Raw genomic sequence first — 25,526 nt, 5'->3', positions numbered from 1 at the left:
CATTGTAGTATATGTAGAATGGAGTAAATGGAGGTGGACTCATCCCAACCAGTGGGCCATGAAATTGAGCAAGTTGTATGTTCTCTTGTGACAAATTCCCTCCCCCCACCCCTGAAATAGAAAAAATAAATTTTATTAAAGAGATTTGAAGTTTCAACCAAGGTAATGTAATGGGAGATGAAGTTCATTTTTGCAGAGAGTAACAGAGAAGTGTTTATGGAAAAAAGTTAGAGAGAGAGAGAGAGAGCGAAAGAGATAAATGAGAGAGAGAATGTGGGTTTATGTTTAATCAAGGTTAAAAAAGGAGAAAAAATAAAATAAAAAGAATTCTAATTTAACAAATGGAATGGTCAATGCCGGAAATAACACAATAACATCGGAAAATTGGCTTAGGTTTCATCTCACATTTTTTTTTAACTTTTAGGTTAAAAGTTGCAAGATATATTTTAAAAGATTGTTTTATTTCCTTAGAGTCGGATTTAATGACCTTGAATAATAATAAAGCATTGACATGCAAATATATGGATGATGGAGAATGATAAGAATATCATCTACATGAAAATCACATGCTAAGTAAACAAAATTCTTCTCCATTTAGTGGTATTCGAATTGTAAATCAGTTCCAAAATTTGAGATATCATCATAAACTATTGTAACTTTCTTTTATTAACATAATTTAATGTCGTATTTTTTATTCTATAAAATTTTGAATTTAGTAATTTTTTAAAATTTTCTCTACTTCTTCTATGCTTTACGAAGGGAGATAAGATTCAAGTATCTTGCCGAAAGTTACTAATTGTCAGTTTCTTAAAAATCACACAAGAAGACACATTTAGAGAGTCTAAACTTTTGAAATGTATGAGAACACAAGAACCTGTAGAGAAAGTTTTGTTGTTTATTCACTTTTTGGTTTTCTAGAGAGAAAGATGAACTGAAAGGATGAACTTGTTTTTTGGGATGTTGAGTGAAAGAGAGTGAAACTGTTTTGAAGTAAATGGATAAAGTTATTGAATTGGAAAAGTTGCTATTTGGCGTATGTACTTTTGTTTCACTTTTTCTTATATAATAGGAACCATAAAATGTAAATCATATAGAGAGCTTCCAAAAAACACCTATATAATATGCTATTATATATTTATATATTCAAAATTAGTTTAATGAATATTAAAACTTGTGTTGATTTGATATATTTTTAAAATTCTACTCCATATGTTCTTCTGAATTGCTTTTTGGAATAAATCATGGAGTAAGGGTTAACATTGGGCCTTTTGAGTCACTTGGAGTAGTTATTGAGAGGCGAAAAGTAAAATGGGAAGTATGAAAATGTCACACTGATCTATCATACAGTTTTAAAGTATATAAATATCAAACTTTTATATTAAATAAAAATACCAATGGGAGCATAGCACTAAACACTAAAGAAAGATTGAAATTCATACACAATAGTAACCTTTCAAGGGTTTACAATATATATGACATGAAAATAAAAACGGTGTAATTACTAATTTTGTATTGTAAATAGTAATGTAAACTAGGAATTTGAAATTTTGTATTGCAACGAGTTGATCAATATTCGATTTGAAATTTTGATCATTATCCTTATCATAATTAAAGTTTGGATGATAGGTAAGTTATCTAACTTTAGACATATAGATGGAGTAAATATCATTGTACATGTTTATATACTCATTGTCAAATTTATAGATGGTGAAAATGATCTTATATCAGCTATATATAGTGGAATACATATATTTGGCTACTTAGGGGATCATTTAAAGGAACCTAAGTATTTTTAAACTAGGGCTATTTTTGTTCCGACTCATGAAATAGTGGAGATGGTGAATGATCATATGTTGTTCGAGTTACCAGAGATATTAATACACGTATATTTAAGTTTAAATACAATTATCTAAGGAAAAGTGCAACTTAGAAGTGCATGAAGATATACTCCACTGAATTCCTAAATATCATTAGATGTTCCGGTCTACTACATCACTATATAAGACTGAAGGTTGGTACACCAGGGATGCGACTGAGTAATATTGACCCAACATCTGGCTTGTGTAAAGGTATTAGGCTGATAATCAAGCATGTAGGAAACCGAATCATCCAAGTTGTGGTCATTTCAAACAGTAATGGGTAGTAAGGTAATTATATCCCGTGTGATACTCATTCCGTTAGATGGGATAAAAATGAGGTTTCAGAAAAAAGTAGTTTCCTTTGACAATGTTAAAAGTTAGGACAATCCATATCACATGGTGGGTTTGTATCTCCCGAGATCAATTCTTAGTCATAGACAATTTTATGTAGCCATTTCTAGAGTCACGAGTATAAAGTGCTTAACGGTACTAATTTATGAGAAAGAACATGGGATATCTAATACCACTGTTAATGTAATATTTAAAGAAGTCTTAGAAGATATATGAGTATTAAATATGCTACTAACGCCCTGTATAAATACATATATATGCATTTGTATATTATAATACTTTCACTCTTCCACTCTCCCACTCTCACTCTCCTTCACTCTCACCACCACTCTCCCACTCTTTCACTCTTTTCACCCTCCCTTAAGGATTTTTAATCAAGATTTCCGGCGAGGAGAACTCCGGCGATAACAATTCCTGCGATAAGGATTCCGGCGAGGAGAACTCCGGCTTTGCGGTGGCAGTGACTTAGGCGGCACACCACCACGACACCACCACCCCTTTCTTCCCTCCTGTTTTTTCAAAAAAAAAAATTTTAAAAAGGAAGGCGTCCACTATTGGCGCCTCCACCGGTGGTGGGGCGTCCATGGTGGACGCCTCCCTTAATTTTTTTTAAAGAAATTCACTGTAAATTGAAAAAAAAGCAGAGAGAGGGGGTGATGGTGGGGGTATGCGGTGGTGGTGTGTTGGGGTAGTAGCGCGGCGGTGCAGTGGTGTTCCGGCAGTGGTTGTGCGGCGGCACCGGTGTCTAGTGGTGAGTGGGAGAAGATGGGAGGGAAAGTGAATGAAGAAGGGTAGAAAATCTGAAAAAAATTAGGGAATGAGTAAGGAGAGGAGAGAAAAGGAAATATAAATATATAAATACGGTATAAATATACCGTATTTAGGGCGTTACTAGGATATTCTAGGGTATTGTTTAGCAAAGCCGTCCAAAACCTAGTCTTTTCTAGTAAAGAAAATCGAACCTATGAGAGCGAAACGAGTAATCGAGTAGAATACGAAATTTGTTGAAATGTTTCGAACTTTCGATGAAATTGCTGTCAGACTCAAACTAACTGAGAATGAGCTAAATCAGCTAATACAATTACGCCTTACGCGATGGAGAGTGGGGTACAAAGATGGATTGTTGACATATCAGAATGGAACCCTTCACCCGCACAATTCTGCTCTGCAGTCTCAGTTCTTCCCCAACACCAACAATCGTTCATTACGAGGTACGATGTAAACACAACTATCATTTGCATTTCTATTTGCTCAACTTAATCTGTATCTTTAATTTCTTAACGAATTTGCTTAACCCTGTTATTAAATTTGTATTATGGTTCGTTTGCCAGGGCGTAAAATATTTACAGTGTAAAATGATTTTCTTGGAAAACAATTTACAATGTAAAATAAAATTCCAAAATTAGTTTTCCATTGTTTGGTTTCATGTAAGAAAAATTATGAAATGAAAGGGAAAGTATTAAGGTAGTGAGAAGAATGTACAAGAGATATAAGGAAAACAATTTTCCTTGCATTTTGAAGGGAAAATGGTTTTCATCGTTGTGAGAGTAATTTTACTCCGAGGAAAAATGGTCTACACTCTTTTGCCAACCAAACAATGTAAAATTGAAAATAGAGAAAAACAATTTTCTAGAAAACGTTTTACACCCTACCAAATGGAGCATAGGGTTGTGTTTCTTTCTTTTTCTTTTGTAAACTTTTTTTTTACTTGAAGTAAATTTTTTAATTAGTCATAGTTATTTGCTTTAATTTAAAGACACAATGCAACTTTTTAAGTTGTTGAGCGAATTTGCTTATACCCTGTTGATTATTTTGTTTGTTATATCGTGGGTTGTATTTCCTTTTTTTTTTTTTTAACTTGAAGTAAAATTAATCAAGCATATTTATTTGCTTCAATAAAAACACATAAGGCGATCATTTCTATAAAAAGCACAATTATTAAGTTTTTGAGCGAATTTGTTGAGTTCATTATCATACACCCAACACTAATTTTTGCTCATTTAAACTCTTATTTTTTAGTATACTTTGCTCATTTGGATGATTTCAAATGAGAAATGAGCAAAAGAATAGCCTTGGGTGTATCATGCTCACGTTATACCCAGCCCCATGTGTATGATAAATTTTTTGGAATTTGCTTATACCTTGTAGATTATTTTGTTTGTTATATGAAAATTCTAAATGGTGGCTCCTAATTTGAGTTTTTCTACCTGATGACAGGCCAATTTTTTTTATACTAAGTAGCCTCCTACTTTGACTAATTATAATTAGAGTCTGTTTCGTTCAACTTATTTTCTCTTATCTTATAAAATCTTATAAAATCTTATCTTATCTTATCTTATTTTTTTCTGAAATGGGTGAAGATAAGTTAACAGAACATCTTATCTTATCTTATATGATCTTATAAGATCTTATATAAGTTAAAATAAGTTGAACAGAACGGATCCTTAGTGGCCTTAATCTATTTAAAACATAGCTAACCTATCATTTAAAGTAAGTTTACTAACCTAACCCCCCTAGACCTAAGTTAATTACTCTAATTTAAAAACCCCATCCCTCTTCCCCTCGAAAAAAACCCATCCCTTGTGAGTTTTGAATTTATGATCATCTCTTTTTGAAGAGAGAGAAAATAGCCTTTTATTCTATGTGTTCTTGTGTGTGTGTGATTTGTGAATATCTACTCATTTATATCATCAATAATAATTCTTCCTAACAAATTGCCGGTTTTTAATTTTCCAGAAAAAGGAAAAAAATATAACTGCTCATTCTATTTCACATCTTCCCAAGTTGAGTATTATTGTCTATTTACTGTCTCAATTTCTCTCAGTTTTTTCTTCTTTCAGATGACCTTCGTTTCATTATTTTGACGAAATCTAAGACCAACCCGATTTAATTCATCCTCAAAACTCCCCTGTTTTCTATGATTGTTTTTTATCCAATCCAAAATCTGCCATGGCAGCTGCAACTCAAATCTCCCCTGTTTTCTTTGATGAACCACATGTATATGCGTATGGGTCGTAAGGCAAGTTCTCATGCTGCCAACAAAGCTAACAATAAGATTGCTTTATAAACACACCTTAGCATCTCATGTCCTTCAAACCTGTTTCCTCTTGTGGGGAATTCATGAGAGGAAAGGGAGGCGTGAGTTTTAATGGAGAATGGGAGGGGTTTATCCCTTAAAATTATAATCTACTAAGGGGTAAGTTAGTAAATTATGTTAAATGATGGATTAGTTAGATTTTAAGTGGATTAAGGCCACTAATTATAATTAGCCAAAGTAGGAGGTCTATTGATATAATTTGTTTTATGACTGCCACCAAATAGAAAAACACAAAGTAGGAGGCCACCATGTATAATTTCCTTTTTTTGTTGTAAACTTTTTACTTAAGTACAATTAATCAATCATAATTGTTTGTTTTATTCTAAACACACAAGACAATTATTAATTAATCAAGTTTGAAAATGATAGATATGTGAAAATGGAAGACAGGAAACGGGCATTGGTGAGCAGGCTGCTTCAGTATGCTATAATACATGAAGTGTTGGAAATTCCATTTGATGAGATAATTATCAGGTCAACTGTTGAAGGCAAGCCCTATGTGGTAGTGCTCTTTTTCCCCATTTTCTTTATTTAGTCTGAATTAGATACATATTTTATTAATATATTGTAGAGGCAGCTTTTTATTATTTTCTTTGACAAATTAGATGTAGAATATTATCGTGATTGGATCTTCGTCTTCCGCTCCCTAATCTTGCCTTTGTGAGAGTTATTGCTTTGTTTTGTTGCTGAATCACCCATGAATATGGCGAGGGGTTCTTCAAGTTTGCTTCTTTAGTCAAAATGTAGATATATTGCTTATAATACCTCTCCAAACACACTTGTGGCAAATATATCCCCCCCCCCCCCCCCCCTTTAAATCTTAGAGTAATGAAATTAAAGTAAACAGAGGAGAGTAGTCCAATGCTTACACAAACTCTTTTTGGCATCCAAAAGAAGTGGTAGCAAACCATAGTTAATGTTCTAGACTTGGCAACTAAAACTTTGTAATCTTTGTCAAATTAGTTATCTAAATATTAAGAAAACTATAGATTAAAAGAAAGAACAATACTATCATTTCTGTTTCCCGCCTTTCCTCTCTTGTCCTCCTCTTTAACCTCTCTCTTGCCCTCCTTTTTGATATGCATCTTTTCTAATAAAGTCACCTGTATATTGAATTCATGAATTAAACTAGGTGGAGAAGTGCACTTTTCTGACAATTTGTAAGCATAGGTAACTTTAATGTTACTTAAACGATGAATCTTAAGACAAATATTAGCTCCAAGCCTTCAAAGTGTTTAGATAGGCATAAAGATTAGCTCTTACTCCTAAAACTAAGGGTTTATCTAATTGAACAGATGATTAGCTATAGGCTCCTAAACTAAAGTGGTTGCTTTCACCTCTAAATACTAGCCTTCATATGCACGCGATGCGTGCGTTAATTTCAAAATTTGTTATTCTATTAGATACTCCATTCGTACTTTATTTATGATTAAACTTAAATGTGAAAAGTTCAACACTTAGATGAATTTAGATATATTAATTCGCTAATGTAAAAAAATAAAAAGGTTGTGAGTGATTGTTAACATTAATTTTTTGTGAATGAATATTGAACAAAAAGAACAAAAATAATGAGTTGGTTTAACTGAATTAAAGAGTATCAAAGGTAGTGCATGTTCAGACTTTTCATGTGCACGTTATGTATGCCATCTTTTTTTATAAGGTATAAATATTTTGTCCATTTAATTTTTGATTGAAGTATTTGATGCATATACCATTTTAAACTTGTTTTAAATGGCAAGTTGGAATGAAAATTTTTAAATGATTTGCTTTTGTAATTTTTTTCATTTCATTAATTAGATCATTAAGGGTATTTTAGTCACTTCAAAAGAGGACACCACACCTCCTCCCTTGGCTTATATAATAGAGATATAGTTATTTGTTGCACAAAAAAACAATTTATGTTGCTCATAAACATGAATTAATCGTACAGCCCTAAGCATATATGGATGGTGAATTAATCCCGTTGAGGTTAGGACAAGTCCCTAAATCTTTATAACAAACTTTCCTAAACTAAGTAGGATTAGAAAATAAACGACCAAAACTAATGCAATTCCATTTAGGAAACAAGAAGAAATAACCAAACTAATTTAGAGTTCTAGTTAAAAATTCATAGTGTAAGTAAATATGTGTGACACCATATTGGGAGCTTCCCTAAAGCTCAACAAGTAGAAGAAGCAGGATGCGACAATTTTGGTGTTTAATATCTAGGGTTTTCTACTAGGCTCTTGAATAAGTTTGGTTTAGAGCTGTGTGATGGACCCTTTATCAGTGTCAAACACATTAGATTATTAGAAGCATGCATCTCAAATGTAACAATCTTTTTGATGATTTCCTACTAATTTTCAAATATCATACTGTAGTATATATATCTATTCTTGGTGTCAAGTATGTGTTAGACATGGGTAATGTAAGGTAATAGAGAATAGAGAGTTGAAGTAGCGCTGAGCTCTTTGTTGTAAAGGACAAACTACTGATCTTGATATTGTAAAATGATTGCATATACTTCTAGATGTGTTGGGAAAGTTGTTAACATATGGCGTATTCTTCCTTATAACAACACTTGTAGAAAAGCTCAATCTGGTGCTATGGCTACTCTATGAGCCATTTAGTCCATTGTAGTGATGATGTTCCTTCAACTAACATTACCCTTTTCATGGGAAGCTCGGACTCGGCCAGCCACCCTACCGTACCGGTGTCGACACGACACGACATCGTTGCCGACACGAAATCCGAGTCGAACCTTGAAGGTTTGCAATGTACTCAAGAGGGGTGAGGGTGAATTGAGTACTTAACCGATCCGGTGACAAATTCAAATTGTTTCTATCTAAGGGGGGAACCAGTTAGGTTGGTTCCTGACAGCGGAAACACGTGAACTTGAAAGTAACAATGAACACACCAAATTTAACGAGGTTCAGCCAAACAAGGGCCTACGTCCTCCAGGGAAACAACACACCCCACACTAACTTTAGTGTGTTATTTCACACTTGAACTCACAAGCATTCGCGAATGAACTCAGAAACGCAACCCAATCTCTAACTCCTATGTTAGAGTTTCAATACAATCAGTTTATCTTAACTCACGCTTTCTTACAAAGCAAGCAAATAGTAATATGAAGCTATATGAGATGCATACCTATTTAAGGAAACTATTTTAGCTGTTCTCTATGTGAAGACTCTCGAAAATACTCAATAAAATCCGGGAGAGAATCAAAGGTGAAGGAGAATCTTATTCAATATTTATAGACAAAGGTCTAACCCTTAAGCATGCCCTAACTCATAATATCAAATATATGATAATCCTAAGTTATGTAGAGTATATCTTAAACAATATCTTTCTTGGAGGAAAGATATTATCCAAGATATACACATGCTTTAAGGCAAGTAAATACTGAATAATTTTTTTTTTGAAAGAGAAATTTCATTAATTGAAGGCCAAACGGCATCTACAATAGATATTAAAGAAAAACAAGATACAATTAAACAAGATTAAATCAAATTCGTCTTCGAAGAAACTATAATGAACCAAATCGAGCAATACAGCGCAACCCCCTTGTATTTGCTGAATCAAACAGCTATTGATGAGGAAGTCTATCATTCTGACATAGTTTGAGAAGAGCATTCTTGATCGAACCATGTTAACCGCATCCGAAATTCCAATACCTTCATGTTGAGTCTCGAACTTCAACCAATAAAAACAATTTCTCATACCTAAAAACAAAAAAACTACACTCACAACTCCCATAGGAGAGAAAGAGATCTCCATAACAGGGTTTGAAGAAATCTCATAAAGAGATACTAATTTATTCAACAAAACAAGAAAATGAAATAAAAACTGAAAATAAAAGCGGAAAAGGGGCATACCATGGATGAAATCATCCATGGCAGCCCCTAACTGACGAAGAAGGGGTAGAGGAGGCTAGGGTTTTAGAGAGAAAAAAGAGAGAGTAAATACTGAATAATGATTCTAAAGGCTAGTAAACATTTCTTATGGGAAGTATTTGAGAAAATATTTTTCCGAATATATTTTCTAAAACAGCCGGCTCAATCACCTGGTTAGAGTAACTGGTACCCTAACCTGTTACCCTACTTAATAGTGTTCAGAATATTAACAACTGATTCTATATTCAAAACTCTACTATTTCACACTTTAAGAATAATTACTAACAATTTTACTAGAAATATCATATGCAAATATTACATGAAGAGTTGAAGACCTAAGATGAATCATTTGAATAATTCTAAACTACCTTCATGCACTTCCATTCTTGAAGCTTTCATTTGAATCAACAATGAGAACTTTGTCTTTCCTCGAACAACTTCGAGATGGCATCTTAGCTTCACGTCTTGGAACAACCTGTTTATTAGACAAGAACACATCATAGCGTAGCAAATATTCTTTTGGCTGTTTCATTGAACAGTGAGGAACAGTTGGATACTCAACTGTTTCCTAACCGCCTAGAACCACCTGTAATGATAACCGTTCCCTGTAGGTGTTTGACATTGAATTTTTTCATCTGAGTGAGGACGAAGCCTATTTTTACCCCCTTTCCACAAACCTGGAAGTGTAGGACCCTAGAATTGAACCAGGACCTCTAAGCTGGAAGGAAACTTTGATACCATCAAAACCAGTTGTGTACTTGTTAGCAGCCTTATAATATTCTTTGCTGCTGGATTCTGGAAAAAAAGAAAATGTCAAGCAAAATTTCGTGAACAAGTTTTACTTCTTTAAGGGAAGAAGCAAAAAGATAATCTAGAGATCCAATATCTTCTAGATAGCTCTTATCAAGAACCTTTTCTTGCTAACCAAATGAGTCAACCATCTAGTATATATGATATTATGATGGTTTTGTTTGAACACATCACTGTACAAGAGTGAATTTCTATTTCTGTTCCATGGTTTTGTGTAGGTATCGATAACAATGAAGAATGTTTTGGTTGAATAAGGAAGATTTGTTAGAAAATTTTCATACTGTGCAAGTTTATTTCTTTCTTGCCCAATATCATGGTGTTTATATCAAGGGAAAGCTTCTACTTATATGATTCTGCTTGAAATTCAAAATGCAACTGTCGCAAATCTGATGTTGCTTTTGCTCATACTAATTGAACACTAAGCTGTCCAATTTTTAATACGTGTCTAGTATGAGCTCACAATTTTCGAGGCTGAAGTTTTTCCACATTTCTTATATTGAGGTGAGAAATGACGGCATATCACTTAGGTGTTTTATGGCAAGACTATGGATTCTAATTCACAGTAGATTTGCAAACTGTTCACCTTGTTTATAGGTGCGACTTTAAAAGGTCTTAGGAAAGATGGTATTCTTCTTGAATTTCTTAAAAAAATCAAATTTAATGTACCAGTGCAAAGCATATTCTAGCTGTATAGGCAGTAGCTCTTTCATTATTTTTCTCTTATGCCCTCGTGTACAAATTCTATGTTCTTAATTTAGTTGTGATTTTACAGCACTTCGACAGAATGCGACCAAAATTTCGAAATTTCAACTTCAGTGTCAGCCATCATGGTAATTTTGTGGCTATTGCATCTGAACCATTCTGTCTTGCGGGCTTGGATATAGTGTTCCATGAAATTCCTGTGAAGGAGACTACCCAACAATTCATCAACAGTTTCTCATCATATTTCTCAAGTATGGAGTGGGACAAGATAAATAGTGCTGGTACTTGTGATGATATGCTGGAAAGACTTTACAGGTATTTATGTTTGTTCTGATTCTCTCTTTGGCGAGGTTCTTTCAAAAGGGAAGAGTTGAGTGTAGGCTGAATATCATTAGTGTTTCATAGAAGTAATGCTTGGATTCTCATAATTGGAACATCTGTATCTGGGATCACAATTGAGTATGCTTCATTAATGCATGTACTTCCTCCGTTTTCTAATAATTGCAACAATACCCCATTGGCACATTTAGTAAGAAACTCATGTGAAGAGAGAGAGAGAGAGATAGAGATAGATAAAAGTAGGACCTATATGATAGGAGAGAGATAGAGAGAATATATTACCAAATTAGGAAATGTTGCAATTAAATGGGAAACTTCCAAATAAGGGAAACATTGCAATAAAAAATAAACGGAGGAAGTATATGGTAACAACTTATTGAACTATATCAAGTCCTTTATTTCAATTATCATAGTGTTTCACATATAGGAAGAGTCAGTATAATAGTAAAGAAATGTGGCACCAAAATTAGCTAAAACCTTATGGTTATATTAAGATGAGTTGTTTGTGGTATTAAAATGGACTTAGAGCTCTTAGTAAAAAGACTTAGAGCTTCGCTATTTGGTATTATATCGCAAGATGGGCACTGAGGGTTAATGAATAGGCGTGATGAAAAGCATTGATGCTTATAAAGATGCATTGCTTTGGAATCTTAAGGAAGGTAATTTATGTTATGCTTCATTCGATGCACCTGTTGTAGAATACACATACTTGATCTTCAGTGCAGTCCATTGGCACGTGAAATCAAATGAGTTGTAAAAAAGGCCTTGTCTATATGGCAAAGGTTGTGCTGGAATTAAATTTCAGTAATTGGCTTTTGAATTTGTTTAATATGCGAGATGTTAGTCATATTAATGAAGAAATGGGAGAAAATTAACTAAAATTTTACGAATTAGGTGTAGTAAATAAAAGAGGTGCAGATATCAAAACGTGATAATATATTGAGACTTTAAGTGAAGTCATCATTATGGGTGTTGGCTATGACAACTCACCAACCATTAATTTTGTCATTGGCTTTTGAATCTGTTGCATGTGTGGGAGGTTAGGCATATAATATTAATAAACAAATGGGAAAAAAACTTAAATTGTACTTCCTTTTGTCTTTTAGTTGACACGTTTCGTTCTGGCACGCAAATTAGAGAGAGGAGACAAAAACAAAAATAGGTAGATCATGTATGTAATTTTCTAAATTAAACACAAAAAATTGTTATAAAGGAGAGAAATGTTACCAAATACAAAATAAGTGTCAACAAAAAAGAAATAGAGGAAATACAATTGCAAAGTAGGTCTGATTTTGAAAAAATAAAAAATAGGCGGAGATAACAAAATTTGTGATTACCATAAACTTTATCGAAATCGTCAAAGGTGCTGACTTATTTTTTTACCTAACAAGCATCAATTTTATCATTGTATTGATTTTGGGGTTAAAATCCTTTTATACAAGAATTTGTGCATCAAGTCTTTACCACTCTATGTCTATCATTACTTTTAGGGGCTGTTTGGTTATAATTGTAAGAAAGGAATGGAATAGATGTGGGATGAGATTTAGAAAATATGTTTGGTTGTCGTATTGTGGGTGTGGAACCTCATACTTATACGTTTCTCATCTTCTCTAAACCTTTCGAAAATGCATATTCACCACCCCATTGAATTGGGATCCCATACCTTGCCCTCTTTAAGTAATGGGTTTCTAAATTTATTGTCAAAAGGTAATGGATTCCAAATCCAGACCCATGAGCTTTTCATTCTCATATCATTTCATTACAAGTTTTTGAATCGAACACTCTGTAGAATAATTTGTCCAAAATTACATAGTATATGCTGACTTTTGCAAACAACTACCTAATAAGATTTTCATTTTTCAAAACTACTACCTAGTACGAACCACGTGTCAGTTAAATGGCTCAAGAAATCTTCATCTCCCTACCCTTACCCAAATCCTGGATCACTTCACCACTAACCCTTCACCCTTTTGTTACTCTCTAATACTCTCCTTTGGATCTCTGTTGTCTTATCATTATTATCGGTGTGGGTGTTGATAATAGTGTGATTAGCAGTGGACAGTGTTACAGGTGTTCACGAGGACTAGTCTTTTGAGGTTTGTAGATGAGGGGATATAAAAGAGGGATGTTGTGGGGGATAGTGGTGGTGGTGATGGTGATGTGGTTGTTACAATGATGGGGCAATGAGAGATAGAGAGAAGGGTTAGAAAGTATGGGGTTTAGGTTTTGGTCTTGCTGGTGGTAGTGTTGAAGCTAGTAGCTAATGTGTTAGGCTAAATTTGGCACCATTATTAGAGTTGTTACGCCTTGTTTGAAGTCTGTTGTAAGTTTGAAGTTGCTTCATTGACTATTATTGCTTTCATTTTTGCTTTGTCTATTGGGTGTTGTCGTTTTTAATCCTTTCCTTAGCTACATTGTGTTTAATGAGCCGGGAATCTCAAGCTTCCACGCTATACCCTTTGACCTTGAAATCAATCGCACATCGAGATAAGTTCGAAAGCTCTTTGAACATGGTCCTTTGGATTTTGATTAGTGAGATTGTACCTGAAACAAGTGAAGCTAGTTCAATAATGGGTGAGCAAGGCCCTCAATTGTTTCCTGAATTTTGTTATCCCTAGGAATTATTTTTCATGGTAGGATCCGTCTTTTTGCCACCACTACCAACTTCAACATCCATCCTTAATACAATAAGGTAGTTAAAGCGAAACAATCTAGTGGGGGTTTAGATGATCATCTAAATCGATTCGTTGAGATGTGCTTTGTGATAAGAACAAAGGAGAACTCTCCAAATTATATAAGGTTGCATTTGTTTAATTGTTCCCTCGCATGGGGAAAAAATTAGCTTGTGAGTATGTACTTTGTAGCCAACTCTGTTACAACATGAGATAAGTCACCATGGCTTTTCTTAGAAAATACTTCTTAGAGTGGAAGATGGCGGACATAAGAAAAAGATGGCTTCATTGGAACAAGAAAGTAATTAAACTCTTGGGGAGGCATGCGAAAATTTAAGGAGTTGGATTGATCGTGCCCTAATTATGCATATGACCAAAATCTTCTTATGATGTTCTTATATGATGATTTATATCCTATCTTTTGGGCCAAATTAGATGCTGAAGCTAGTGGTCAACTCTCTAAGTTTCCTTTAACTCAACTAGAGTCTAAAATTGAAGGGATGGTCAATAATTTTTTATAGAAAGAAAGCAGAAGAGATCCTTAACCTAGAAAAATGAGAAGTTCGAAACAAATTCCATATATCAAATTTTAGTCAAGATGGACTTGCTTGATATGAAGCATTCAATAATTTTTATAGCATCCACTCGATTTCGTTAATGCCTTTTCTTGTGATATTTTTGTGGTAGAACGAATCATGACACTTCCTATTGCGGAGGCTTAAACTCTGAGCATGTTAGCTGATCAAATCCTTGTTTAGGTTGTCTCCACCTCCGTGGTCGAGTGTTGCGTTTAAGCTCTTCTTGACCTTGAAACTAGGGGTGATAATGAGCCTGACAAGCTTGCGAGCAGCTCGGGCTCGACTCGGTCAAAGCTCGGCTCGTTGAAGCTCGGCTCGTAAAGCTCGTGAACAGCTCGATTATTATTTTATACTAAAAAAAAAATTATATTAAAAAAATATTTTACATTAAAAAAATTTAATACAAATTTATATTTTAATTTAGATTACACATTATATATTTTAATTTGTGATCTAACTTCACCTCTACTCCAATAGGCACTAAAGTCCCACATTGGTTAGGAAAACAAGGATTAACCTTATTTTCTTTATAAATAGCTATTACTCCTTACTTCAACTTAAAGTTTAATTTTGTATCTCCTTGGTTGGAAAACAAAAACTATACTTTATTTTCTTCATAGAGGGAATGAAGTATATTTTTAAATATTTGATTATTTAATACGTAAAATATTTGATAATTTTTTCCTTAGCAAAACATGGAGTTCCACATTGAAATTTTAACAATGTTAGGAGGGATTCCAAGTTATAAAAGCATATGTAGAATGAGTTTGTTTATCTTAAACAAAACATGGAGTCCCACATTGAAATCTTAGCAATACTAAGAGGGAAACCAAGTTATAAAGCATGGGGTTAGTGAGTTTGTTTTTCTTTAACAAGCCATGGAGTCCTACTTTCAAATCTTAGCAATGCTAAGAAGGAAATCAAGTTATAAAAGCATATGATGGGTGAGTGAACAAGCCCACCTACTTCGAGCCGAGCCAAACTCATTAGTCGAGCCTAAACGAGCTCACGAGCCGAGCTCGAACCGCAAATTCTAATCATGAGCTCGAGCCGAGCTCGGCTCCCCCAAGCTCCGCGAGCTCACGAGCCGAGCCGAGCCGAGCCCATGAAAAGTTAAACGAGCTCGAGTCTAGCCCAGTACTATTCGGGCTCGGCTCGCTCGATAAGCACCCCTACTTGAAACCCTTGGCTCTCGTGTTTAAAGTGACGACATGCTCAGACTTTGAGCATCCACAAAAGGAAGTTTCTAAGATTCCTATCACCACAAATATCATAAGAACTTTAATTAACGAAAGATGGAGTGGATGCTCTCACTAATAAAATTTGTGATCACCTTCGATCATTCCCACAGGCCACAATGGCTTGAACTTGATTTATGTGATCCCCTTCGAACCTCTCATTTCTATTGAATCGAGGATCCTTTCTCCTTCCTTCCCATGAACATTTTTGTCGGGCTCTTTCATTTTGGACTCTTCTTAAGCTAGAGAAAACATAGAAAGTTACCACTGATTTCTGCATCTAGATTGGCCTTAGAGATAGGTTCCAAGTCAGTTTGGAGGAATTTGAAGAAGATTTTGGTTATACTCATGATGATCGCATGAGCATACCAACTCCTTTAATCTTTCCCATGCCTTCCCAAGTGTTTCATCACTTTCTTGTTTAAGTAAAGCCATGTTTCTTTTTTATATCCGCCATTTTGTACTCCCGAAATAATTCTTAAGAAAACCCATGACGAAATTATGAGAGAGTTTGATGGTAAACTCTTATGTAATTTGGTATGATTCTTTGCCTTCCCTTTGGGTAAAGAACGAAACAAACGCAACCTTATGTAATTTGGTGAAATCTCATTTGTTGTGATCATAGAGTATATCTCAAGAAAAATTGATTAAGGTGATCAAGTGAATCTTCACTCAAACCTCCACTAAATTGTCCCATTCACCAAACTAGTGTATGAAGGATGCATGGTGAAGTTGATAATCGTGGTGGGAAGACTGTTTCCACCTTAAAAAGCATAAATCTTGAGACCACCGAAATTCAAAAAAAAAATGTTTGTCTTGCTCCCAATTTTCGAACTAGCTTTACTTGCTATGTTGCAAAACCTAAATGATCATGTTCAAAGAGTGTTCCAACTTGTTTTAATGTGCAGTTGATCTTGAGGTTTGAAGGGAATACTTTAATGTGCAGTTGATCTTGAGGTTTGAAGGGAATACTGGTGCCACGTGAGATCTTCTACTCATGAAATGCACAAAAGCTAAGGAAATGGTTAACAATGCCAACACTCAATAAACAAAGCAATAAAACCAATGAAGTAATTTCAAAATGAAGCACATGTGAAACGTAATGCAACTTTCTCTAACAATGTTATTAGTTTGGTACTTCCTTTGTCCCAAACTAAATGCGACTAGCACAATTGTCGTTGTACAAATTTGACCACAAATGTATCTAATTAGTAAGTAGTCTAAATAAAAGTTACTTCTTCCGTTCTTTTTCTATTACGACATATTAGTTTTTACACTATCCTTTCACCATCTATTACGATTTTTATGTAAGAATAAATAGTCATGACTTTTTAGATTCGTCTTGATATATACCTCTAAAATATTAACTTTATATACTTATTTATATTAATGGGTAAGCTTTTCCATTGGCAAGCGTGAAAACTCATATATATGTTGCAATAATAAAGAACGGAGGAAGTATATGTTATAGATATACATATAAATCTATGAACATTTTATATGCTTAACATTCTTTTTTATATATTAGCAAAATCTTACGAGTGAAGCATGCGAATAGTTGGAAAAATGATATTGTTGCATTCATTTTACAAGAGAAGGGAAAAAGTACTTTTAGTTGCGTTGCTATGCTACAAAAGCATTACCAAATTGGTTTTTAAAAAGCCTAAACTTGTAATTACCACTACACAAGTAGCTAAAGTAAATGGTGGAACTACAAGGAAGTCGGGTTGAAATGAAGTCTAATTAAGCTTTTAGAAGAGAATAGCTTAAACCAATGATAATTAAACCATGTAATTGAAAATATGGTTGGTTAACACATTATGTTGAGTCGGGTCGGGTTGATAATAAATGGATTGAATATTTATTAAACCAAACCTAACCCATATATTAAACGAGCTGAAAAACTCAATCATGTTACCCATTTAACCTATATTTCATATTTCTTACTATTAAATTTTGTTTAAAAACTAATGATTTTTGAACAGTAAACTCACCTAAAATATGCATGATTAGAGTTTATTTTTAGTAAATGTTTTATACTACTATAGTTCATTTTTAGTAAATGTTTTCTACAATTAGTATTTCTTAAATTTTCACTAATTTCAACACAAGATTTTTTAGGAAATTTGTATGTAAATGAGTTAAACGGGTCAATGCCAAGGTTAATTTCAGGTTGGAAATGCCAACCTTAACTAAACCCACTTGATTAAACGGGTAAGTTGAGAATCCCAACCCTAACCTACTATTTTCGGGTTAGGTTTAGCCGGTTAGGAAATTTGTTCCCACCTTTAATTAAAAACAAGCTAAAATAGCACACTTAGGGTGCGTTCTCCTCAACTTTAAAAAATAAGTTTCATGTCCAATAAGTTCAGATAAGTTGCAATAAGGTCTAATAAGGGTAATAAGTTCCAATCAGGTCTAATAAGGTCCAATAAGTTTCAATAAGGTCTAATAAGGTCCAAATAGTCAATGTTCAATAACATTTGTATTATTGTCTATTATGTTATTAGAATTTTAATTAAAGTACCACAATGATTATATAGTATTATACTTGTATTAGTGTATTATTTTTATTAAATATTTGTATTATTGTCTATTATTTTATTATTCATATTACTATTAGTTGATTATGTTATTATTAGAATTTTTTATTAATGTACCAAAATGTATAGTTGTATTATTGTCTATTATTTGATCATTCATATTACTATTAGGTGATTATATTATTATTAAATAATATTATAATCATGGTCAAATAATTAAGGTTAACAATAATAATCATTATAATTACAATATTTTGCAATTCGTTTTTAAATAACTAGAGATAACATGTTTTCGTTACTAATAACAATGAAAGATATAAATGTAGAGTGAGAGATATCAGATAAGGAGTTAATGCATTCTACTATCTTCACATAAATGAAAGTGGGGTGAGAATTTTTCATATGTGCCAATTTTAACTTGTTAACAATAAATGTTAATCAATTTTTTATTTTTCACTAGTGCTTTATAAAATCAAAACAAGAGTATTAGATATATTAGTAGTCAAAGTTATGTATATGCAAATATATAAATAGTAAATTTTTTTTGTTAAATTAATTATCATAAGAGATAATTAATAATTATTATTTTTTTAAAGGACAAATTTTAATAATTATTACTTCATAATAAATTTTGAGGGATAATATTTACGTTAGGAGTAATATTTATGTTATTAATGGTCAATTTTTTTGTCTAATAAGGTCAAATAAGTTTCAATCAAGTCCAATAAGGTCTAATATGTTTCAGCCAGGTCCAATAAGGTCTAGTAAGTTTCAATCAGGGTCAATAAGGTCTAATAAGTTTCAATAAGGTCAATAAGTTCCATTAAGGTCCAATAAGTTCCAATCAGGTTCAATCAGGTTCAATAAGTTGAATCAGGTCCAATCATGTTTAATAAGTTCCAATAAGTTCAGTTCAGGTTTAATAAGTTCAATTCAGATAAGGTCCAATAAGTTCAAGGCCAATAAGTTGAAGAGAATGCACCCTTAAACTTAGGATTTAGAACAGAAGCTCTATGGTCTAAGCTACTTGCATAGGATTTAGAAATATACAATTATGGAAAGGGATAGGATCATAGGAGGGTTAAGGCGTAGTAATTGAATAGGTTTATTTCTCTTTCGAATGATAATTAAAATTATTCACCTAATATGCTAGCGAAATACTCTCTCGAATGATCTTTTAGTAGTCCTTTAGGAAATTAATGGTGAATGAAAAAATTCACAAATGAGCATGAATGAGAGATTTATGACCATGATTAGATGATGATAAATCAATCAATACAATTTATTTAAAGAGGAGGCAAACATAAAGCTTTGAGACACCATTTGCAACAAATAATCACCACGAATATCCCCCAAATCACATCATAATCAAACTTTCCCCAAATCAATGGTTTCCCCGAAACCTTAGATGGAATATCACTCACAAATCATGGATTTGGTACCGAGACTTAGGATCTTATCTAACATTAAACATGAATAAAGAAAGATTACAAAAGGTTAACATAAGTGAAAGAAAGATCTACAAAATTAGCATGAAAATCAACTATAAGATGAAAATGAGAAGCAAGAGAAATAAAGGTAGAGATTGAAAAATAAAAAGCACTTAGGCTCCGTTTGGTAAGGCATAAACATTTTCCTGGAAAATTGTTTTCCTCAATTTTCAATTTTACATTGTTTGGTTTGCAAAGGAGTGTAAACCTATTTTTCTTAGGAGTAAAATTGCTCTCCCAATGATAGAAAATCATTTTTCCTTCAAAATGAAATGAAAACTGCTTTCCTTCCTTTTTCTTATATCTCTTGTACATTGCTCTCACTACCTCCTTACTTTTCCTTTCATTTTCCTTTCGTTTCATCATTTTTCTTACATGGAAGCAAAAAATGGAAAACTAGTTTTGGAATTGTCTTCTCCATTATAAATTGTTTTCCATGAAAATCATTTTACACTGAAAATGTTTTACATCCAACCAAATGGGGCCTTAAAGTGATATTAAGTACCTCAAAATGGTAGAAATCACAAATTCTCGTTACAAATTCCTCTACTAAATGCTAACATAAGCCTTTTTTCTCTCCTAGAATAGCTAGATCTAAAGAAGGGTTTGACAATTTCTAGAGAATAAGCATGGCAAGACAAAACCCCCCAAAATGGGTAGAATTCTAGGTATGGAAAAAGGCACTTAGGTCACAACTTAGGGCGTTCCATTTGAAATCTTAGGTGCTGAGAAAGCTTTTGTGGCGACGCCCCACACCAAATGATCTTCAGCAACAGTAGTTGGCCGCTTCTTTGTAAGCAGGTGCGCCTGGGTCTTGTGTGGGTGCACCAAAGCATATGCCATTCAGCTTTTCATTCATGTTGTGGAGGAAGCTCTCTCTACATTGAAGTGCAGGCACTCACTTCAAATTTTGTGGTCTTCTTCCTTGCTCTATTCCTTGCTTCAACCAATTGGAGACCTTTGAACGAGTCCAGCATTAATAAGTAATAACAAATGGAAAAATGTGAAAGGCGCAAAGTGACTAAAGCACCTAAAAGGTAGGTTGAAAACCTACAAAATTACTAGAATGACTCTAAAAGAAGACATTAAAGAAATTAGAGAAAATTGGAGAAATTAGGGATAAAAGGGGGACAGAAGGGAGAAAAAGGGGCCTAAAAGAGCCTAATAAGTGCCAAGAACAGACTTGCCAATGGAGGATTTTGTGTAAGTGGAGGAGGTGGTATAGCTGGAGGATAAATTGGTGAGGAAGCTGGGCATTTGTTTTCTAGGGCATCTAATGGAGTAAATGACTAATATTAATGGTGTTGCAAAACTAAAATAAGTTATAGTTCTTACCTATTTGGTAAACTCAATTAATAGTAGCTGGTTTATGATAAAATTTTCCTATTCTATATTCTTAAGAAGGTTGCTAAGGAAGTACCATGTGATGTATTTATCTTGTAAAGATACAAGTGTGTCGTGCCACAATATTGGTAGTCGAGTGCATGAGACATGTGATGTGGTTTTGTGAAAAGCAATGTCTTATAATATAATAGGATAATTTGGATAGGATAATTTGGAGGGAAGAAAAAGTGAGGGATTCACCTTCCCTTTTTATATGCGACTTGGGGAAGAGGGAAAAAGGAAATCGGAAGGAGCTATTTTACTCCCCTTCTATTAGACCAAATCCTTTAATGTTGAAAAGATTTGAAAAAGAGATACAAGCTCACTGTATCTCTCTCCTTCCCATTCACTCTACTTCCCTCACGTCCCCTTTATCTTTATGATAGATATCCAAACAAAATGTTAATCTCGAGTAATAAAATCTGCTCTCCCTGGCCTCACTCGTTTTGTACGTTTGGCTGTAATGTAATCTTATACTGTCCATAAGATGTAATTCTAGTAGTTTTGTACTGATTCAAATAATTGAGGCAGATATTGGAGTCTGAAGGAAGCATTCGTTAAAGCAATAGGGAGTGGACTAAGTTATAGGTTGGATGCCTTGGAGTTTAATCACGTCAACTGGACCAACATTTATGTGAAATTACACGATGAAGAACTGAGACACTGGAAATTTTGGCATTTGGAATTGAAGAAGAGACACTATGTAAGTTTTGGTGTTCCTTCTTTGCATACTTGGCATTTTCGTTATTGTTTTCTATTCTCAGTTTTCAGAACAAAAAACTGAAATATGGAAACCAAAAAAATTAGGGCCAGTTTTTGATTTGTGAATGTAAAAGTCGTATCATATAAGGGATATAATACACTTAAAATAGTCATACCTACATTAAACATGCCAATCTTGAAAACTGACAACAGAACTGTTTTCATATTTTTAGTTTTGGTTTTCAGAAAAACTAAAAACTGAAAACAAAATGTAATAAAGAACAAGCTTTAGTTTCTAGTTTTCTATTGTGAGCTCTAAAAATAAACATGATTAGCATGTTATGACTATAAGTTCATTATACAACATATATTACTTAAAATCTCTTTCCCTGGCTAAAACTAAAAGCTAAAAACTGAGAGTGATGGAACTGGTACCTATTATCTTGCAATTAGTTCCACTTTGTTGATTTATGGGCCATGTACAAACGAATATGTCAAGGGATAGTTGAAACTCTGGGAATGTAGTATCCATTGTAATAAAGAAGTCACTAATTAGACTACAATAATGAAAATTACATTTTTTTTTCCTGATGATAGCGAAAATAAACATTCTTCTTGTTGAGTTTAGCATAATGCTTGCATACTTATGCAAGTTTTTGTCTGTTATCTCACCTAGCTTCTTATGCAATAGGTTTCCATCGCTCGGGGTTCTCCACGTATGGCCATTGAGAGTTTTAAGCAAACACTTGGACAGATAGATATTGATGAAGATGGACATGATTCAAGATTTAATCTCCGGAATCCAATTTTCATATGGAAAACTGTAGACCAACTCATACCTACTTAGTTCTTCTATCTATATGCCTGAGCATAAGCTCCTTTGCTTAGATATATTTAGTGCTTGACGGTTGCAACTGCCAAGCTCAACTAAAGAGTGATGAAGTTATCTTGCATTTTCGATGCCATTCTTACTCCAGCTTCTTCAGTTATGCAACTAAACAGTATATCTCCTCTCAGGAAACAAAACTAAAAAACTAAACAGTATATCAAAGGTTAATATGCTTGGTTGGTACTTCCTCCGTTTAGAAATAGTTGCACCGTTTCTATTTGGCACATTTCTTAAGGAGGTATGGTGGGGTCATGAGAGGGGTAAGTTAATGAGAAAGATTAATAACAAAGGATAGTATTTAATGACAACTATTGTGGGGTCAATTGATGGGTTTTCTACTTTGCAAAATCTGATGAGAGAGAAAATCCAAAAAATACATTTATGAAAAAGCAACTTTAACTTTTAATTTCACACTCCTTCCAAAATTGTACATGCAACACTCCCTTCAAATTACATACGGTAGTGTAAATTTAATGAAAATTTCAAACTTCTCTCCAAATATTTAAGAGCTTTACAATTACAAAAGAAATTCACTATAAAGTGTACAACAGTAAGTCAGTAACATCGATGAAGCTTTTAAAAAAAAGTCTTCCAAAAAACAATTCTAAATCACTCATTGCACACACTTCATAGTTAATTTTTTTTTGCACAACACTTTTTAGATGGAGTTTGAGGTGGATGAGTATGACATGGCTTCAAGATTTAAAGTCTGATTCTGATGAAGACATAACATTAGATGAAGTCATCCCCATTGAAGAGCAAATGAACAATATTGAAGATTCCGATAATGACGAGCAGATGAACAACAATGGGTATGTTACTGATTCTGATGCTTCTGATAATGAAGAAGAAATAAATAATGCTGAAATTAATGAACAAATTAATCTCAGGAAGAAATCGGAATTACGGAGTAGATAAAAAGACCCCCATAGTGACTAGTTTAATAGAAGTTGCCAAGAATTTAGTTATACCAAGGGGAAAATTCAAAGAAATTGCAACACGTTTTGGGGTTAATAGAAACACAATTTATAGAATCTGGACAGAAGCTAAGAAACAAGCGATACGAGGCAATGGAATTAATATGCAAACAAAAAAAACAAGTGTGGCAGAAAATCAAAGTTCACTGATGATGAAGCATTAAGATCAGTCACATTAGAGCAGAGAACAACGCTAAGGTCTTTTGCATCAGCACTTATGTGTAGTCCTGTATCGGTGTATAGGCTCATGAAAAGGGGAATTCTGAGGTCTCATACCAACTCAATCAAGCCTAAAGTCACACACATTCACAAAATAGAAAAGGTTGCATTTTGTACTCAGCAAAATCTTACCAAGAATAGTGAGAGAAATCCCTAAATTCTCTTATTTATATAACATGGTCCACATTGACGAGAAATGGTTTTACATGAGTAGAATCACTCAAAGATTTTATCTCATGTCAGATGAAGAAGACCCATATAGATCTATCCAATAAAAAAACTACATCATCAAAGTGATGTTCATGGGTGCTATAGCAAGACCTATGATTACTAGTGCTGGAGTGATCATATGGGATGGCAAAATTGATATTTTCCCATTTATTGAAGTTGTGGCAGCTCAAAGGTGGAGTGTGAACAGAGATAGAGGGACTTTAGAGAACAAAGCAATGCAACACATCACAAAGGAAGTGATCAGGAACATGATCATCACAAAGTTACTACCAACAATCAGAGCTAAATGACCATTTTTTGGATGTAAAACTATTTGGATTCAACAAGATAACGCAAGGCCCCACATTCAACCAAATGATCTACAATTTCTAGAGGAAGCAACAAAGGATGGGTTTGATATGCATCTAATTTTCAAGGCTATACAATCGCATAGGGTGCTTCAACTTCATCAATTTTACGTATTCCTCATCACTTTCAGAAGAATACTGATAGTAGTAGGGATCCATAGATAAAAATTTGACAGAGAGAAAGGGAGAGAAGATCCATTAAAATCAAAAAAAAAAAAAAATTGACGGTTTAATTTCTAGGGTTCTTGAAGAGTGAATTGAATAGATTGAAGCTCATAACAATGGCGCATAATGGATTGAATAAGTGAATTCTCCATAAAGAGAAGATCGAAATGGAGAGGATCAAAGTTTTAGGGTTCTTTAATTTGAAGAAGCGAGTAGATGTTTCTAGATTTTGGGGATTTAATTTCAATAAATTGGGGGGGGGGGGTAAGGAAACTGCTCATCTGATTTTCTTTTTAAAAGGTACAGGTAATGGGGAGATAGGTGGGTAGATTTAATAATGGTTAGTGAGATTAATAAATGGGGAGGGGATGGTTAGTATGTGAATAAATAAGATTAGAAGTTAATAGTAAGGGCAGAAAGGTAATTTCATACAATGAAAGCTTACCAAAAAAAGGAAATGGTGCAACTATTATGATGTTTCCGAAAAAGGAATACAGTGCAATTATTTTGAAACGGAGGAAGTATATCCTTACTCATTTCTCTTTGTTCGAAAAAAGGGCAAGTGCTAAAGATGACTCTAGGGAGCAATATCTGCTCGAAAATCCGCTGCATCCATACTGTCGGACAACCATCCAAACTTGAGGCATTCGTTCTCCCTCTCAATTGGTCTTTGTCATCAAGTCCTTTTTGCATTAAGAATGCAGTCTTATTGTTTCCACCCACAACTGACCTTTTTGCTTCTTTGGGTGTGGGATCCCAAATCGAGCGAGCCACCACCTTTTTTGTCTACCATATGTACTTCAAAAAATGACATGTTTGCAATTTCCTTCGAAAAGTCCAATGTACCTCTATTGATTGTGACCTTGTATAAGAATGATTTAGGGCAGCTTTTCTGATAGTGTATGCTTAACTCCAACTTTATTATTCCTGTTTGGGTATGAAACTCAAAAATTTCAAAATCTTCGAAAAATTAATCAATCTTGAAGAATTCCTTTAAGCTTGATTCACTCACTCAACTCGAAATTTAATAGTAGCTTTTGATACCAGATGATCTAT

At 33.7% G+C, this 25,526-nt stretch overlaps 1 protein-coding gene across 3 annotated transcripts; it reads left to right on the top strand.

Annotated features, from left to right (window-relative positions):
* Positions 1-2,902: 2,902 nt before the first annotated feature.
* LOC104884397 (uncharacterized) lies at positions 2,903-22,607 on the top strand. 3 transcript variants are annotated; one of them, XM_048643013.2, is made up of 6 exons: positions 3,295-3,421; positions 4,947-4,993; positions 5,677-5,809; positions 10,768-11,012; positions 21,472-21,643; positions 22,334-22,607. In XM_048643013.2, the coding sequence occupies exons 1-6, from the start codon at positions 3,347-3,349 to the stop codon at positions 22,487-22,489; spliced, it is 828 nt and encodes a 275-aa protein (XP_048498970.1). In that variant the 5' UTR covers positions 3,295-3,346; the 3' UTR covers positions 22,490-22,607. The 3 variants fall into 3 exon arrangements, with proteins under 3 accessions (XP_048498971.1, XP_010667339.1, XP_048498970.1); XM_048643014.2 differs by lacking the exon at positions 4,947-4,993 and having other exon boundaries at positions 2,903-3,421; positions 5,698-5,809; XM_010669037.4 differs by lacking the exon at positions 4,947-4,993 and having other exon boundaries at positions 2,910-3,421.
* The last annotated feature ends 2,919 nt before the right edge of the window (positions 22,608-25,526 follow it).

The sequence above is a fragment of the Beta vulgaris genome, chromosome 4 (genome assembly GCF_026745355.1).
Source record: "Beta vulgaris subsp. vulgaris cultivar EL10 chromosome 4, EL10.2, whole genome shotgun sequence".
NCBI lineage: Eukaryota > Viridiplantae > Streptophyta > Magnoliopsida > Caryophyllales > Amaranthaceae > Beta > Beta vulgaris.
This window is presented reverse-complemented; position numbering and strand designations above follow the sequence as displayed.

Excerpts from the sequence above, each read along its gene's own strand:
- LOC104884397 (XM_048643013.2), top strand. The coding sequence starts at position 3,347 with ATGGAACCCTTCACCCGCACAATTCTGCTCTGCAGTCTCAGTTCTTCC. Across the intron at positions 4,994-5,676 it reads TCTATTTCACATCTTCCCAA|ATATGTGAAAATGGAAGACA; the intron begins GTTGAGTATTAT and ends TGAAAATGATAG. Across the intron at positions 5,810-10,767 it reads TTGAAGGCAAGCCCTATGTG|CACTTCGACAGAATGCGACC; the intron begins GTAGTGCTCTTT and ends GTGATTTTACAG.